The 16050-nt window shown below is 50.0% G+C and overlaps 1 protein-coding gene across 1 annotated transcript; it reads left to right on the top strand.

The window, feature by feature from the left end:
- Window positions 1-2937: 2937 nt before the first annotated feature.
- LOC105823486 (cytochrome P450 2E1) lies at window positions 2938-12511 on the top strand. The gene is made up of 9 exons (XM_012660697.1): window positions 2938-3154; window positions 4015-4174; window positions 6129-6278; window positions 6652-6812; window positions 7215-7391; window positions 8332-8473; window positions 9813-10000; window positions 10457-10598; window positions 11421-12511. The coding sequence occupies exons 1-9, from the start codon at window positions 2978-2980 to the stop codon at window positions 11603-11605; spliced, it is 1482 nt and encodes a 493-aa protein (XP_012516151.1). The 5' UTR covers window positions 2938-2977; the 3' UTR covers window positions 11606-12511.
- Window positions 12512-16050: the final 3539 nt, after the last annotated feature.

The raw sequence follows: 16050 nt of genomic DNA, 5'->3' as shown, positions 1-16050 counted from the left end.
GAAAATACCATATCTGATAAAGGACTTGTCTTCAAAATAAAGAAAGAACTCTTAAAACTCAACAAGAAGAAAACAAACAACCCAATTTAAAAATGGGCAAAGATCTGAACAGACACTTCACCAAAGATGATCCATGGACGCAATAGGATATGAAAAGAATCATTTGCCATTAGGGAAATGCACATCTACATAACAATGAGATACTGCTGCACACCTATTAAAATGGCTAAAATCCGGAAGCTGATAGCATCAAATTCTGACAAGGATGTGAATGAAGCAAGGGGAACTCTCATTATTGCTGGCTGAAATGTGAAATGGTACAAACACTTTGGAAGATACTCTGTAGTTGCGTATAAAGTTAACACACATGTACCACAGAACTCAGCAGTCCGACTCCTAGATATTTACTTAAGTGAACTTAAAACTTGTGTTCACACAGAAATCTTTACACTAATGTTTAAAGCATCTTTGTTTATAATGCTGAAAGCTGGAAATAACCAGGCTGCCCTTCAACAGGTAAATGGAATAAACAAACTGCAGCAAATTCGTACGATGGAATACTACTCAGCAATAAAAAGGAATGATGTACCTATTCACACACCAGGAGGGATGAATCTTAAATGTATTTTTCTAAGTGAAAGAAGCCAGACCCCAAAGGTCACAAACCATGTGACTTTCTCTGTATCACAGTTTGGAAAAGAAGAAACTATAGGAATGGAAAGCAGACCCCAGGTTGCCAGGCGGTGAGGGAAAGAGAGGGGTTGGATACACAGTGGCCACGGGAAGGAATTTTTAGCTTGTTATGACTGCTCTGCATGGTGCTGGGTGGTGGATTCATGAGGCTATGCATTTTTCAAAACCCACTGAACTGCAGAGCACGAATAGTGAACTTTACATTACAGAAGTCTTGAAAAATCAACCAGAATATTGGGGTTTTCAAGATGGAATGTAGGCTGGGCGCGGTGGCTCACGCCTGTAATCCTAGCTCTCTGGGAGGCCGAGGCGGGCGGATTGTTTGAGCTCAGGAGTTCGAAACCAGCCTGAGCAAGAGCGAGACCCCGTCTCTACTAAAAATAGAAAGAAATTAATCAGACAACTAAAAATATATAGAAAAAATTAGCCGGGCGTGGTGGCGCCTGTAGTCCCAGCTACTCGGGAGGCTGAGGCAGAAGGATTGCTTGAGCCCAGGAGTTGGAGGCTGCTGTGAGCTAGGCTGAGGCCACGGCACTCTAGCCCGGGGCAACACAGTGAGACTCTGTGTCAAAAAAAAAAAAAAAAAAGTCATTGGGTTGGAACTATGTTTGCAATATGTTGGTAAACAAAAGTCAGGTTTAAAAAAGGACATGCAGTTCTTGTCAAAAGTAGACAAAGTCCATTTTAAAAAGATTTTAAAGGAAATGTACTAAAATGTTAACATTGATTATCTTTTGATGGGGTAATTTCAGTGACCTTGCTTCTCTCTCTGCAATGTGGCTCCACCGTTCCCTTCCTGCCATCGTGCCCCCCTACACCTTCCCCTCCCGGAACCTGGGCGTCATCCTTGCGTGGTACCGCCAGCCTGGTTGCACGTGGCTGCCCCATACCCACGTCCAGAGATCTACGGTAACTGTGTTCGTTAGGGGGTGACTGGATGTTGCCATTTTTAAAAGGCTCTGTGGTGATTCCAACTTGCAGCCAGGATTGAAAGCTCTGTATTGAGATGAGTGTAGCTGCGACGTGTGTGGCTAAGTGCCAGACAGCTCTGTTTGCTAAATTAGAAGACGTGAGCTGCAGAGTTGAAATACGGCATGACCACGGAGGGTCACCAGCTTCCTGCTCCCAGCAGGGGCCTGTTGCCACCGAAGTTGTCCTTTCAGAAAACATTGGACAGTGCGGTGATGGTTGCAGAAACTCCAGCTATAGTAAAAACAGAACAAAACAAAACACGATGGCTTGCGTGCTTCATATAGTGAATTGTGTGAACTGAAATAAATCTTAAGCCCCCCAGCCGACTGAATGGACCCCCTCTTGTCCAAGGAGACCCCAGAAATACCCTAAAGCTGAGTTGCTGGCCATGAGAGAGGTCAGACAGGCCTCGTCATGGCCCCTCTCTTTTTGGAGAAGTCCTTTGTGACTCATGACAGGCTAAGGCTGAGCAAGACAAAGCTTAACCCGCAGCTGCGGTCCTCAGTTTACTTAACAGATCACGTGAGTCTGGGTGTATGTCCAGTATTTGTCCAGTGGCTTGTCTCTGATTAACAGACTTCCTTATCTTAACTTAAAACATTCCAAGCCTTTAGACAAAGCTTCGTTTCTTTAACCAATCAGAAATGAAAGAATCTTTAACCCCACCTGCAACCTGTAATACCTGCTGTGAGTTGTCCTGCCTTTTCAGACCAAACCAATGTACGCCTTCCGTGTATTGAATATATCACTTAATTAACCACTACAATAAAAATATGCCTTCTTTATAATTAGAGATAACTTTCTCAAAATTGTTCAACTCTTTCTTTCTTTTGTTTTCTTCCATTGAATTTGCCAGTTAATCTGACAAAGTGGAACAGGATTCAGATGTTGCATTTTCCTTCTGGCCCCGTTAATTTGGCAGGTGGTGATTCGGGTACTATTGGGGCTGCCCAGACAAACCTCCTCATCAGATGTTAAGAGCTTTTGCATCTCACTTTCTGACCTTTGGGTTGGTGACATGTTCCTGGACATGTTTGTTCACAAGGTGACTGGTGTCAGCAACCAGTGTTGGCAGAGGCCCGCTCCATCCTCACCAAGGTCACTGGATGTGACTTCCGGGAGGCAACGGCTACAGGACCAGACTTTGAAGAGATGGCCAACAGCAGGTAATAATAAACTAATAACTTGGGCCAGAGGAGAAGGAAGGTGGCATTGGTTGTTGGGTCACCCTCCTTCTCAAGGGTGCACAATAAAAGTTCTGCCTTTCCGCAGGATTGTACTCTGGAGCCGGCAGTGGGACGCCAGAGGCACCATGGCTGTCCTGGGCATCACGGTGGCCCTGCTGTGCTGGGTGGCTGTCCTCCTGCTGGTGTCCATCTGGAAGCAGGTCCACAGCAGCTGGAACCTGCCCCCAGGACCTTTCCCACTTCCCATCGTTGGGAATCTTCTCCAGTTGGAATTGAAGAATATTCCCAAGTCCTTGAACAAGGCAAGAAAAATATTGTTGATTTTGGGGAGAATAATTCAGGAATTGGATCTAATATGTGTGTATTCAACACACTACAGACAAATTGCTGTTAATGCTAGCTTGCTATGAATTCACAGTAGGATGCAGGAGTGATATTCAAAGTGCGCAGCCAGGGGTACGATGTGGGCGTGGGGCCATCGGAGGGGGCACTGGCCATGGCGGGCTCTGGAGGCCCCTGCCTGAGCCGTGTAGCCGGCCTGGTTACGGGGAGGCGGGCGTGGCCCGCAGTGGAGGTGCGCCGGCCGCAACGCCAGGGTGGCCATGCACTCGCGTCGGGACGCACACCGGCCAAGGGCCAACCTGTGTGTGCCAAAGCTCAGGCTGGAAAGTGAAGCTCCGGACCAGCCTGCGCGGTGAGCATACCTGCCTCCAGGGATAACAGATCTAAAGATTAAGTGAGTTGATAAAGAATGCCGCCCACACGGAACAGGAGCTTGGCGTTTGCACTGGGGTGTGTGGACACGGTGCGCAGCGCAGGGTGGGCTGGCGGCGGGCGGGATGAGGGCTCCGGGTCAGCCTGCAGCCCCTGGGACCAGGACCTTGGCTGGCGAGCAGGAAATGGGGTGATGGGCGCGGGCGCTGGCAAAGAGGCGTCAGAGAAGGGGCGGAGAAGCCAGCGTCCGCGGAGCTGACGGTGTCCGGGCCAGCGGGATCTCGCGGGGCTGGCCAGGTGCGCCAGCGCGTCCACCTGCGCTCCTTGCGGACGCAGCGGCCTTCCGCGGGAGGGCCTTCCCCAAACCCTCTGGGCCCTCGTGATCAACAGCAACAACGACAAGAGGCGGAGGCGCAGGCTAAAGCAGGGCCCTCCTCGGTCCCCGCAGATGGCGGAGCGCTTCGGGCCGGTGTTCACGCTGTACCTGGGCCCGCGGCGCGTCGTGGTGCTGCACGGCTACAAGGCGGTGCGGGAGGCGCTGCTGGACCACAAGAGCGAGCTCTCGGGCAGAGGCTACCTCCCCGCGTTCCGGGAGCACCGCGACAAGGGTGAGTCCGCTTCCCGGGCGCGGGGCGCAACACCGCGGGCAGTGGTGGGTGCGAGCTGCGCCAGCCCTGGCCAGTTGTCGTGCTGAGCTAACAGTGATGGAAACTGCGGCCGCAGGAAGAAGGCCCGGTGCACAGGTCCACAGACCGTGCGGGTGGTGGCGCGCGCACGCGCGGTCTCTGTCGGTGTTCTCACCTGTTTTTCCAGTGTGCGTTTCTGAGGTTACGTTGTGTCACGATCAATCAGCGGTGTTTGCTTTTCCCTCTTCTACAGCGTGGGATTGTTTTACTTCTTTGGAGTTTCCAGACGCAAAATCAACCCTCTCGGTCCTTGTCATCAGCACAAGAGCTTTGGGGAGGACCCCACGAGACCAGGATGCTGTGGTCCAGGAGCTCAGTTCTGGTTCAGGGGACCCCTCATCTGCCACCCCTGGGCCCAAGGACTCATCCCGAAGGCAGCAGATTGGGCTTTGCTGCCTCTGCCTGGCTCCAAGTCTTATATGACCCACATGGCCCAGACTGACTCTGAAAATCAGTCGGGCCCTGGACACAGGGTGCCTCTGATCCCCCAGGGTTGATGACATAAATGTCCATTATTAGTATAATAGTAAGCATAGGCTGTGTGATGTGCTAAGGGAACTGCAGACATCATTTCAGAAAATCTTTATAAAACTGAGAAAACTCAGTCCCTCCCCCTGTATTTTTAAGCCCTCTAAAGGGATCATCTCGGGGCCACCCTCCGCTCAACATGACCCCACAGGTGGCCACACTGTCACTTCTGCCCCTCTGCCCCGTCAGCCTCCTTGGGCACCAGTGCTTTTCCCAACCTTTCAGGATGAGATTCAAACCCTAGTCCAGCCTGGACCCCCACCCCTTCCCACCCCACCTCATCTGTCCCAACTCTCTCCCTGGCCAGGCTTCTTTGTCCCCTGGGCAGTTTCTGTTTCTTGGCATCCTGCAGGTGCTTCCCACCAGTGGTTAAACGGTTAACGTGGGAGGGGCTGAGAAGCTCCATAGGACAGGACTGTTTTCCCTTGTTTATCACAGTGCCTGAAGCCGGTAGAATGTCTTCCACGCAGGAGATACTTGACAAAATGATGACGGATTAGAGGAAGAGAAGGGGGGAGATGGAGGAGGAGACCCTAAGGTGTAAGGGGGCTTGTAGCTGAGAAAGAGGCAGGGCCAGGAGGGACGGAGAGGGACCATGGAGCCGTAGTCAGGGGTGACTCGGACGTTCCTATCTGGGGGAAAGTGAGAAAGGTTTGTAGTTACCTGAGACAGGGATGGAAATATGTGAACATTTTTAAAGAAAGGGAAGTTTAGTTTTAGATTTGTTGATTTCAAATGTCTCCATGCTCCCAGGAGGACCCAGCAGGTGACTCCTGCGGGGAGAGACAAGGCAGAGTGAGGCTTTGACAATCGCGTAGGAGGGAGAGGGCTCAGTGTTCCCAACTCCGATGGTCCGAGCAGTCAGGGAGTCATGTGATCTCTCAGATTTTAGTACAGAAAGTGGCTGTGAAGGCAAAAAGCCATAAATTGAGGTGGTTATAGTACGAGGTTAAAAATTGACGAACACAGAATGGTTTTTCAAGAATTTTTGTCAATAGACAAGAAAGAGGTGGGAGGTTTTTCTTGGGGTGGCCACGTGTGGTTTCATTTAGCATGGGAAAGACTCAGTGGAAGGTGGAAAAGAAAGCAAATAAGTGATGGTATGAAGAAGAAAGCACCCAGGAAGGGTCGGTGCAATGGAAAAATCACAGTGCGGACCCTGAGGACCCCAGAAGGGATTCTCCCCCAAACCCAGCCCATGGCCAGTGCTGGCAGCTGCCTGCCTCCTCTGCTGCCACCTCTCTGCACACCTGGACCCAGGGCCCTGACAGAGCCACCTGCCACTCCAGTCCCATTTCTCCAAGAACTGGGCGTTTGGAGTAACCCTCTGGTCGTCCTTCTTCCTTAGGTGTCATCTTCAATAACGGGCCCACCTGGAAGGATACCCGGCGGTTCTCCCTGACCGTCCTCCGGGACTATGGGATGGGGAAACAGGCCAACGAGGAGCGGATCCAGAGGGAGATCCACTTCCTGCTGGAGGAGCTCAGGAAGACCCAGGGTGCGTACCCGCCACCCGCGCAGGACCTGGTCCTCGCACAGGTGGGAGGGGTTGCGGGGGCTGGGGTCCCTAGAGGGCATCTGATCAACCTGGAAGAATTGGCAGCTCCTCCCCGGACAAGGAGAGGGTTGTGCTCGTCGCAGACACTGCGTCTTACAGCTCAAGTTTCCAGCTCTGCATTTCAGGGGGAGCAGGAGTGGCCATCGAGTGTGTGCCTGTTGTATCATCAATAATGTCGAAAGTAAAGAAAACCCAAATAGGTTCAAACATTCACTGTTTTTTTTGAATTACCACAGATTTTAAGGTGTCTTCTCACAGGCGTTGGTCAATCTGAGCAGCAGCTCACCTGTGCTGACGCTCACCTGTTTTCCAGGCCAGCCTTTTGACCCCACTTTTCTCATCGGCTGTGCACCCTTCAACGTCATAGCAGACATCCTCTTCCACAAGCGCTTTGACTACAATGACAAGAAGTGTCTGAGGCTGATGAGTTTGTTTAATGAGAACTTCTACCTGCTAAGTACTACGTGGCTCGAGGTGAAGCCATTTCCTTTCCATTAATCTTCAATTGTTTAGTTTATATTAGAAGAAGGATAAGAAGGAAAATTCAGGTTGTACGGGACAGACAGGGCTCAAAAGCCAGAGAACAGGAGTGTTTCAGCGTGTTCGATTAGGTGGCCTAACCGTCCTCCTAGAGACATCACAGGGGCCCTGCACATCTGGTGTCCCAATGTCAAGACACATATCGACCTATGTGCATGTGCAATGCCTAGGAGAATGGTGCCTAAAGAAGACACCGGTGACCCCAAATGTTTCAAATAGCCTGATTATGATAGTCGCAAATTCAAGTTTGGGGAAAGTTAGCCCAGGACACACAATTATGCATCTAGAAAAAAAAAATAGTGAAATTTCTCTCTCTCTCTCTCTCTCTCTCTCTAGTTTTACAACAATTTTTCGAGCTTTCTACACTACCTGCCTGGAAGCCATAGAAAAGTGATAAAAAATGTGTCTGAAATAAAAGAGTACGTGTTTGCAAGAGTGAAGGAGCACCACCAGTCTCTGGACCCCACTTGCCCCCGGGACTTCACTGACTGCCTGCTCGTGGAAATGGAGAAGGTATTGAGGGCCTCGGGCGGGCTGGGCTCGCTGGGGGGGGGCGTGCGCTTTTCAGGCTCGTGCTGTTAATGTGACCCGCGCTTGCTGGAGTCCAGACACCCACAGTGGCTACCTGATGCTCTTAGCTCCACACAGACACTCTTGGCCTCTCAGGACCTTTGTGTGCTGCTGCAGGAGAGGAGGCCCAGCTGTCCCGCCTATCCACCAAGTGGGCCTGGGGCTGGGGGCCCTCAGCTCCCTTCAGGCCCTGTTGCGTAACTTTCCGGTCCACTGACTGAGAATCCCACCTTGCCTGAGGAGAAGCCCTCAGCGTTCCCTGTGGGGGTGCATCCCCAACTGTACACGGCTTCAAGGGGTCCCAGCCTCCCCAGCTCCATTCACCTGCCGCCCCTCAGAACCTCCAGCCCTCAGCCCAAATTGGTGAAGCTTCCTGTGTCCTTGTCTTTTCCTTTCCTGTGGCTTGTGGCTCAAGAGCAGTGTGGGAATTCCACACTGATTTGCCCTGGACAACAGGCTGAGAATCTCTGCCGTCGGTTTGGCCCCTCACTGCCCACTCCCTGCCCAGCGGACACCAGCCCTGCAGCGGGAGGGTCGTAAGCAGAGGTTGCCCAGCTCCAACCTGAGCTGTGACCCAGCTCGAGGCATCTCGGGGCCCTTGTGCTGTTGAGGGAGACAGAGCTCCAAGGCCTGGGTGCTGAGCCCTGTCCTGCCCTCAGCAGGTTTCCTGAGAGCCTCAGTTTCCCTGGTGTGAGGTGGAGATGATGTGTCTTTCACAGCTCCCAGCCCCAGCCCCACTGGGAGAGCCTCCTGGACACTGTCTCTTGCGTCCCTATAGAGCTGGGAGGTGGCCAGGTTCTCTTTTTGCTGAAGGGAGATGAGCCGCCTTCTCATCCACTGAGAGCTCCCCTTGTTGAGTCCCTGTCTGTCTCTCGTGTTGCAGAGGAAGCACAGTGCAGAGCCTTTGTTCACGCTGGACAATATCTCCGTGACCGTGGCCGACATGTTCTTTGCAGGGACAGAGACCACCAGCACCACTCTGAGATACGGGCTCCTGATTCTCATGAAGTACCCTGAGATCGAAGGTACGCAGGTGACAAGCTGGCTGCGTCTCCCTGGGAGGTCAGCACATGGCATGTTTTCGGGGTCAGCTTTTCCCTTTAGGTGTTAGCCGCTTGCTGACCCTCACAGGTGACGTGGCAAGATAACTGGATGAATTGCTTTGGGGGGAGATGTCACTGTACGTGCCGGCACCAGATAACCTTGCTGCCGATGGCACTTGGCTGCTGCTACCTTCCAGGCCCTCAATACGCTGTATTCTTAAAGCTTGTCGAGTCTGGAGAGTAGGTTTTGTAGAGTTTGAAGTCATTTCCCCCAAGAATGTGGATTCATGACTGGTCTAGGGTCTGGCCCTGGTCTCTGGTCTTTCTGAGGCAAAATGCTGTTTTGAGCACACAGAAGCGTGAAGGGTGAAGGGCGTAGAGCTTAGGGAGGGAAGTGTTTCAGGGGTCTGCAGCAGTTATAGGAGAACTTTTGACCACTCTGCACTAGGGGAACCACAGACCCAGAAAATGTTTTAAATTATTGTTTGTGGAGAATTTTCAATATAGACAAAAAGAAAAGATAAATATTGACACCCATAGATCCATTGCCAAATTTAGCGTGTATCAACATTTTGCAATATTTGTTTCAGAGCTCTTAAAAAGCAAACAAGTTACAGAGCCAGCCAAAGCCCCAGTGCCTCACGCTTCCCTGCCTCCCTCCCCAGAGGTGGTTTCAATCTTGTAGCATCCCCATGCTGATTTCGTACATCTAACATTTATTAAGTATCAGCATACAAGTCATATTATTGCTGTAGGTATGTGAATATTTTTCCTAGGTACCACACTGTACATAACTTTCTGCAATTTGTTTTTTTCATTCAACATATGATGAAGTCCTGTAGGAAATCTCAAATGCAGAGAGGTTAGGCAACTCGCAAAAGTTATCTCTGTTTTGCAAAGCTGGTCCCTCTGTCAGAAAGAGAGAGACTTTGAGACTTCAAGAAGCAGACCATGCACACCTGATTCCAGTTCGTCATTCTCCTTCACACTGCTTAGGAGCATGCAATAAAGCAGCCTGCAAGAACAGCCAGAGCAAGATTTCCCTCCCAGAAGACACTTTCAAGACCCTTTTGTTATTCTTTGCTCCTTACGTGAAGAGAAAAGCACCGGATAAGCCGTTGTCAGCTAACGGCTGCCAAAACATTCTGTGGACTGTGAATGACCTCATAGAGCTAACCCCCTACTAACATTTGTGGAGAATTTTCCAGCAATTCACTTGCTTAGGATGCTCCATAAACATCTTCTAATGGGTGGCTAATGGGCAGACGTCCAACCAGCCTGGAGTTAGTCCTTTAAATTTTTCTCATTCATTTCTTGGCAGAGAAACTTCATGAAGAAATTGACAGAGTGATTGGGCCAATCCGAATGCCCACCACCAAGGACAGGCTGCAGATGCCCTACACGGATGCTGTGGTGCATGAGATTCAGCGGTTCATCAGCCTCGTGCCCTCCAACCTGCCCCACGAAGCAACCCAAGACACCAAGTTCCGAGGATATGTCATCCCCAAGGTCAGAGCCTGGAGTGCACAGCATGGGCACCCTGTCGGCTCCTGGGGACCCAGATGGGGCCCAAAGCGCCTCCCTTTGGCAGGCGGGGCTGAGTGGTGCCCTGGGACGGCACCTCCACAGCGCACTGCGTCCCCATGGGTGCTCACGCAGACCTGGAGACCAGAGAAGTGGAGGAGATCTGGAAAAGTGCCTTCTCAGGCAGAGCCCGGGACTGGCAGTGATTCTAATGTCAGGAACAAGTGACGGTGAGAGCCAGCCCTGGAGTTAGTCCTGTGACAAGATTAGGGCTCCCGCCTTCATTCAGAGCTGGCCCTGACTGCTTTCCATCCCCAGCTGGAACCTACCGTCCCGTGTAAGGCAAAATCCTGTGTGACGAAAGACAGCCTTCGCTGGGGATTCCGACGAAAGCCGCGCTTTGTTGACGTTACTGACTGGGACCGTCTTTGTTTCTTCCAGGGCACAGTCGTGATCCCTACTCTGAGCTCCGTTTTGTACGACAGCCAAGAATTCCCTGATCCGGAGAAGTTTAAGCCAGAGCACTTTCTAGATGAACACGGGAAGTTCAAGTACAGCGACTATTTCAAGCCGTTTTCTGCAGGTAAGAGGGCTCAGAGGTGGCACCTTCCCTGGAGCACTGGCCCTGCCTCCCTCAGCTCTACTCAGTGCGTCCCAGACTTGCATGACACTCGAGCCGTTATGGCCCTGGTTCCTGTTTATGACATGACCCGAACGTACTCTTCCCTGTTCAGAGAGGCTGGATGACATCTTTTCACCAGGAACCCTGGAATGAGGTGTTGTGGATGGATTGTTTTTTCCGTAGTGTGGGCATTTTACCTCTTTCATTGATAAACTCTGTTTCTGCTTTAACAAGACTTAGTGAAAATCGCTCAAAACTATGTCACCCAATTGTCCATAATTTTAAACAAGGGCTACTAAATGAAATCCAACCTTTGGTTACCTGGACACATTGTAGGGAGCACTGTGGCCCTCCCTGGTGTGTGACTCAACGACTCTTCCTAAGGCTGCGTCCCCTCCCAGGGCCTCCCCTGGTGTTGCTATGAGGCAGGATCCAACAGCCAACTCTGCCTTTCACTCCCATCTCTGGGGCGGTGGCTTCTCACCGGCCCGTTCCCTCCTGCAGGGCATCGCGCATGAGGCTGGGTGGTGCTTTCTTCACTGGGCAGAGACCAGTTCCCACCCTAACACGGGGTTTTGCAGTTGAGTTCTGGACGATCCAGGTCGTGTGAAGGCCGGTCCTTGAATAAGTCGCTGTCACCGACGTTCTTGCCCTGGGTACATGTTATGCTTCTCTCAGTGGCAGCGAGGGTGGATGCTGCCTCGCTGCGGCAGTTCGCCCAGAGCCTGTCCACCTTGCCGTCTCCCTGTTCTTAGTGTCTCACCGATGCGCTGTTGCTTCTAGGAAAGCGGGTGTGTGTCGGAGAAGGCCTGGCTCGCATGGAGTTGTTTCTGCTCTTGACGGCCATTTTGCAGAATTTTAATCTGAAGTCTCTTGTGGACCCAAAGGATATCGACCTGAGCCCTGTTACAATTGGGTTTGGCAACGTCCCACGACGCTACAAACTCTGTGTCATTCCCCGCTCATGAGTGTGAGGGGGACACACCCCAGCCCCACCTGTCTTCCCAGTGCACCTGCAAGGCCCCCCAGGAGACCCCCGCCCCACCCAGGGAGCCACAGGGGTAGTCTGGCCACAGCGATACTTTCCAGGGTCCCAGTCTTCAGACAGAATTTGAAAACAAAGTCCAAAAGATATTCTGTTTAATTTAATTAAACTATGAATTTGTTTGAGGCTATGTCAAAGTTCCTAGAAGCATGGTATTAATAATTAGGGATCTGTCACTGTAAGTCAGACTGACCTCTTCTGGACAAGTGGAGCTATCCAGGCACCAGCACAGAATCTGTTATAAAGTATTGACAAAAAGGAATAGGTACACGATTTTGAAGACTGGAATAGGGAGAAATAATACAGTTTTGTCAGGATTTATTAGCCCTGTCAAAAATATATTCCCTCTCACTTTGCCTTGGGGTGTAGTTGTTCCTGGGCCTCCCTGAGACCACCATTCTGTGCTATCTTTTAAGGGTAAAATGTGTCTGAAAAGTCAACATAGTCATCTGTTGTTTTTTTTTTTATAGTCATCTGTTATTATCTCTCATTATTACAATTGGACTTTGTATCTGGAAGGAGAAACGCTAGGCTTAGGGAGACCCTCCCGTGGGATGAAACACAAATGTAGCTAAAAGTCTTCTCAGGGAACTAACCTGACATACGAAACAGAGAGGAGTTTGGAGCAAGAGCCTGTCCCCCGCTGGCTGGCCCTCTGGATGCACGGCCGCCGTGCCCTGGCCACCCCTCGGTGACACGGAGATGGTGACTGGCGGGCAGAGTTGGCAGGCCAGGCCTCGGAGCAGCTCCCGGCACGCTGTGTGCGCTCTGTCAATGTCCCTCAATAAAACGAGTGACATCTCACTGCCGGCACCGCAGCGTCTTCTGACCTCTCCGACTCTGACTCTTCTGTTCCCTCTTGCGGAGGTTTCACTGGGCCCCATCTCCAGACCCGGACTTTGTCCACTCACTGAGAGTCGCTTTCCTCACGTGAGGAGACACGTCCCCAGGTTCCTGGGATCAGGGTGTGCTGTCCTGGAGGCATCGCTGTGTCGCCCACACCTGCCGGCCCCTCCCCGGGGGGCCCCACCAAGACCGGCGTCCACAGGGGCAGATCAGTGGGCTGGGGCTCCAGCCGCCCACGCAGGCCTGTGTTTCTCACCGTGACCCCTGCACAGCGGGAGATGCTTCCCCCGGAAAAATATATTAAAACATCTTTTTATTTGCTTTGGGATAGAGAGGTTTCAATTTGAGAGAATACCCTAGGAAAATTCTAAAGTACCCAACGGTGATGGGAAGATGCTGAGGGGGCATGAAGGCCCTTCGAGGGTTACTGTTTAAGTCATCGGGTGCCATTCAGCTCCAAAGTGTCCAGGTTGGCATCCTGGTCAGCAGGGTCCAAAACTGCACCCACGGGGGGTTTCCCAAGCCTCAGCCATTTCAGGTCCTACCGCCCCTCGAGAGTGAGCCTGACCGAGAGGTGACATCACTGTAAGAAGTCCTCCACGGATCTAAATCACGTTTTGCAAAATCAGAGGGAGTCAGTGGGGATGGGGAGGATGGAGGAAGGAGAGAGAATCCTCTGGTCACTGCTTGAGACGTGTCGGACAAGTGGGACGGGACGTTCAGCCCAACTCCCAGCGGATTCTACTCTAACCCGGCCTTCTGCCCAGACCCTTCCTCAGCTCCAGGGGGCAGGTGGCCATGTCCACCCGTGTCAGCTGCCAGGGAGGGAGACGTGCCCCTTCAGCATCCTGCTGGTGCTGATATTCCCCCACTTACTCAGAAAGACCCACAGGGCGGTCTTGACCATTCTCTCCTCTCACTGCGCGTGGCTGGTGCTGTCGAAACCCCACAGTTACCCGGCGCGCTTCGTCCTCACTGGTCACGGGCCCTGGGTGCTCCTGGGTGGTTCATGCCGTGCCTCATGAGGGGCGTCTTGTAGCGGAGGGGTGTGTGGTGGAAAGATCCGGTGTCAGGACCAGTCAGCGAGGACCTGCGCTTCCACCCTTTAGATGAGGAGCTCGACCCCGAGCTCAGGGGGCTGCGACGGGGCAGGAGCGTGGGATGCGTGTGCTGCAGGAGGCAGCGTCTGCCCATGGAGGATGCTGATAGCAGCCAGCTCCGCCATAAAATTCACTTCCCTGAAGAATGATTCAAGTTGTCACTCCCGTAGACAGAGCTCTTTTAAGATATCCTAGTGACTCCAAAATACTATGAAATCCAGCGCTTTGGCCAATATACAGGGACTCCCGTACTCAGCACCAGCCTATTTTCCTAAGGCATTTTTCCTTTTTTTTTTTTTTTTAGTTGTATTAAAGTGTGATTTACATACAATAAAATTCATCAATCTGAATATGTAATGATCTGTCACGTACGCACAATCATGAGGACACCACCCAGTCCAGGCACAGAGTGTCTCCGCACCTGGAAATTAGCTCCTGCTCCTTTGCGGTCAGTGAGCTGCCCGTGCTCAGGCCCTGGGTGTCCGCCTCGCGTGGTCCGATGGCTCTGCTGTTTCCAGAGTGCCACGTAAACCGGATCTTACACTATGTAGTCTCTGGTTTGGGAATTCTTTGGGGATTTATCCATGGGCTGTGTGAGTTACTATTGCATTTATTTTTGTTGCTAAAAAGTATTTCTGTGGGCCGGGCGCGGTGGCTCACACCTGTAATCCTAGCTCTCTGGGAGGCCGAGGCGGGCGGATTGTTTGAGCTCAGAAGTTCGAAACCAGCCTGAGCAAGAGCGAGACCCCGTCTCTACTAAAATTAGAAAGAAATTAATTGGACAACTAAAAATATATAGAAAAAATTAGCCGGGCATGGTGGCGCATGCCTGTAGTCCCAGCTACTCGGGAGGCTGAGACAGGAGGATCGCTTGAGCCCAGGAGTGTGAGGTTGCTGTGAGCTAGGATGACGCCATGGCACTCACTCTAGCCTGGGCAAAAGAGTGATACTCTGTCTCAAAAAAAAAAAAAAAAAAAAAAGTATTTCTGTGTATGACTATACCCTCATACGTTACTAATGACACTTGAGTTCTTCCCAGTTTTTATCCATTGTGAATAAAAATGCTATAAATATTCACATACAAGTCTTTGGATGGATGTGTTTCTTTTCTCTTGAGAAAATACATAGGAATAAAATTGTTGGGTCATGTGAAATGTGTATGTTTAATTTTTAAGAGTTTTCATTCCCAACAGCAACAGATACAAATTTCAGTTTCTCTGCATCATGACTGCACTTGGTATCATTAGTCTTTTTAATGTTAGCTATTCTGGCAGAAGTGTAGTAGAATCTCATTGTGGTTTCCATTTGCATTTCCTTAATGACTAATGAGGTTTCCGTGTGGTTATTCACTATCTCTTTGGTGAAATACCCGTCCAATTCATTTGCCCATTTTAAATCAGTTTTTCTCTCTTGATTTTCTTATGCTGGAATCAAATCTTTATCAGATATAGTTTTTCACATTTTTTCTTCAAGTCTAACTTGTCATTTCATTTTCTTAACAGTATTTTGTGAAGAGTAAAAGATTTTAATTTTTATGTTCAATTTATCAATATTTTCTATTTTGTGGTTTATTCTCTTCTATTTCCTGTAAGAATTTTTTACATGACCCAAGTTCACAAAGAGTTTCTCCTATGTTTTATTCTAGAAATTTTATAGTTTTACTTCATATTCAAATCTATGATTCCTTTCAAGTTTTCAAGTTGTTTGAAGTAAGGCTTCCTCAAACCTCTTCCCTTTTTGTATATGAATATTTAAATGTTCCAACACCATTTGTTGAAAAAGTTATCTTTCTCCATTTAATTACCTTGCCATTTTGTCAAATATCAATTGGCCCTAAACGTGAGCTCTTTCTGGACTCTGTTCAGTTCTGTTGGTCTGTCCTCTGCCCTGATACCGACACCGCCTTGTCTTGGGCGCTGCAGGCTGACAGCGAAACTCGAAATCAGGTAGCGTCGGTTGTCCAACTTTGCTTTTCTCTTTCAGTATTGTTTTGGCTATTCTGGCTTCTTTACATCTCCATGTAAATTTTAGAATCAACCTGTCAATTTCCAGCAAAAGAACGCCTGCTGGGATTTTCATTGAATCTATACATTGATTTGAGGAGAATTGACATCTTAACAATACTGAGTCTTCCAATCCATGAACATAATTCTCTCTCCATTTATTTAGGTTTTGTTTTGTGGTTTGCAGTATACAAGCTTAGTGCATATTTTATATTAATATCTCTAAAGAATTTATTTATTGGTGATACAATAGAATGATATTTCTTTTTAAAATTTTACTTCCCAACTGTTCATCGTTTTTGTATAAAAATACAATTAACGTTTGTATATTGCCCTTGCCATCCTGAGACCTTTCTAAATTCACACACTAGTTCTCATCACTTTTTTGTAGATTCCTTATTTTCTATGTAGATTATCAT

This window comes from Propithecus coquereli, unplaced genomic scaffold (assembly GCF_000956105.1).
Source record: "Propithecus coquereli isolate 6110/MARCELLA unplaced genomic scaffold, Pcoq_1.0 Scaffold673, whole genome shotgun sequence".
In the NCBI taxonomy this organism is placed as follows: Eukaryota; Metazoa; Chordata; class Mammalia; order Primates; family Indriidae; genus Propithecus; species Propithecus coquereli.
This window is presented reverse-complemented; position numbering and strand designations above follow the sequence as displayed.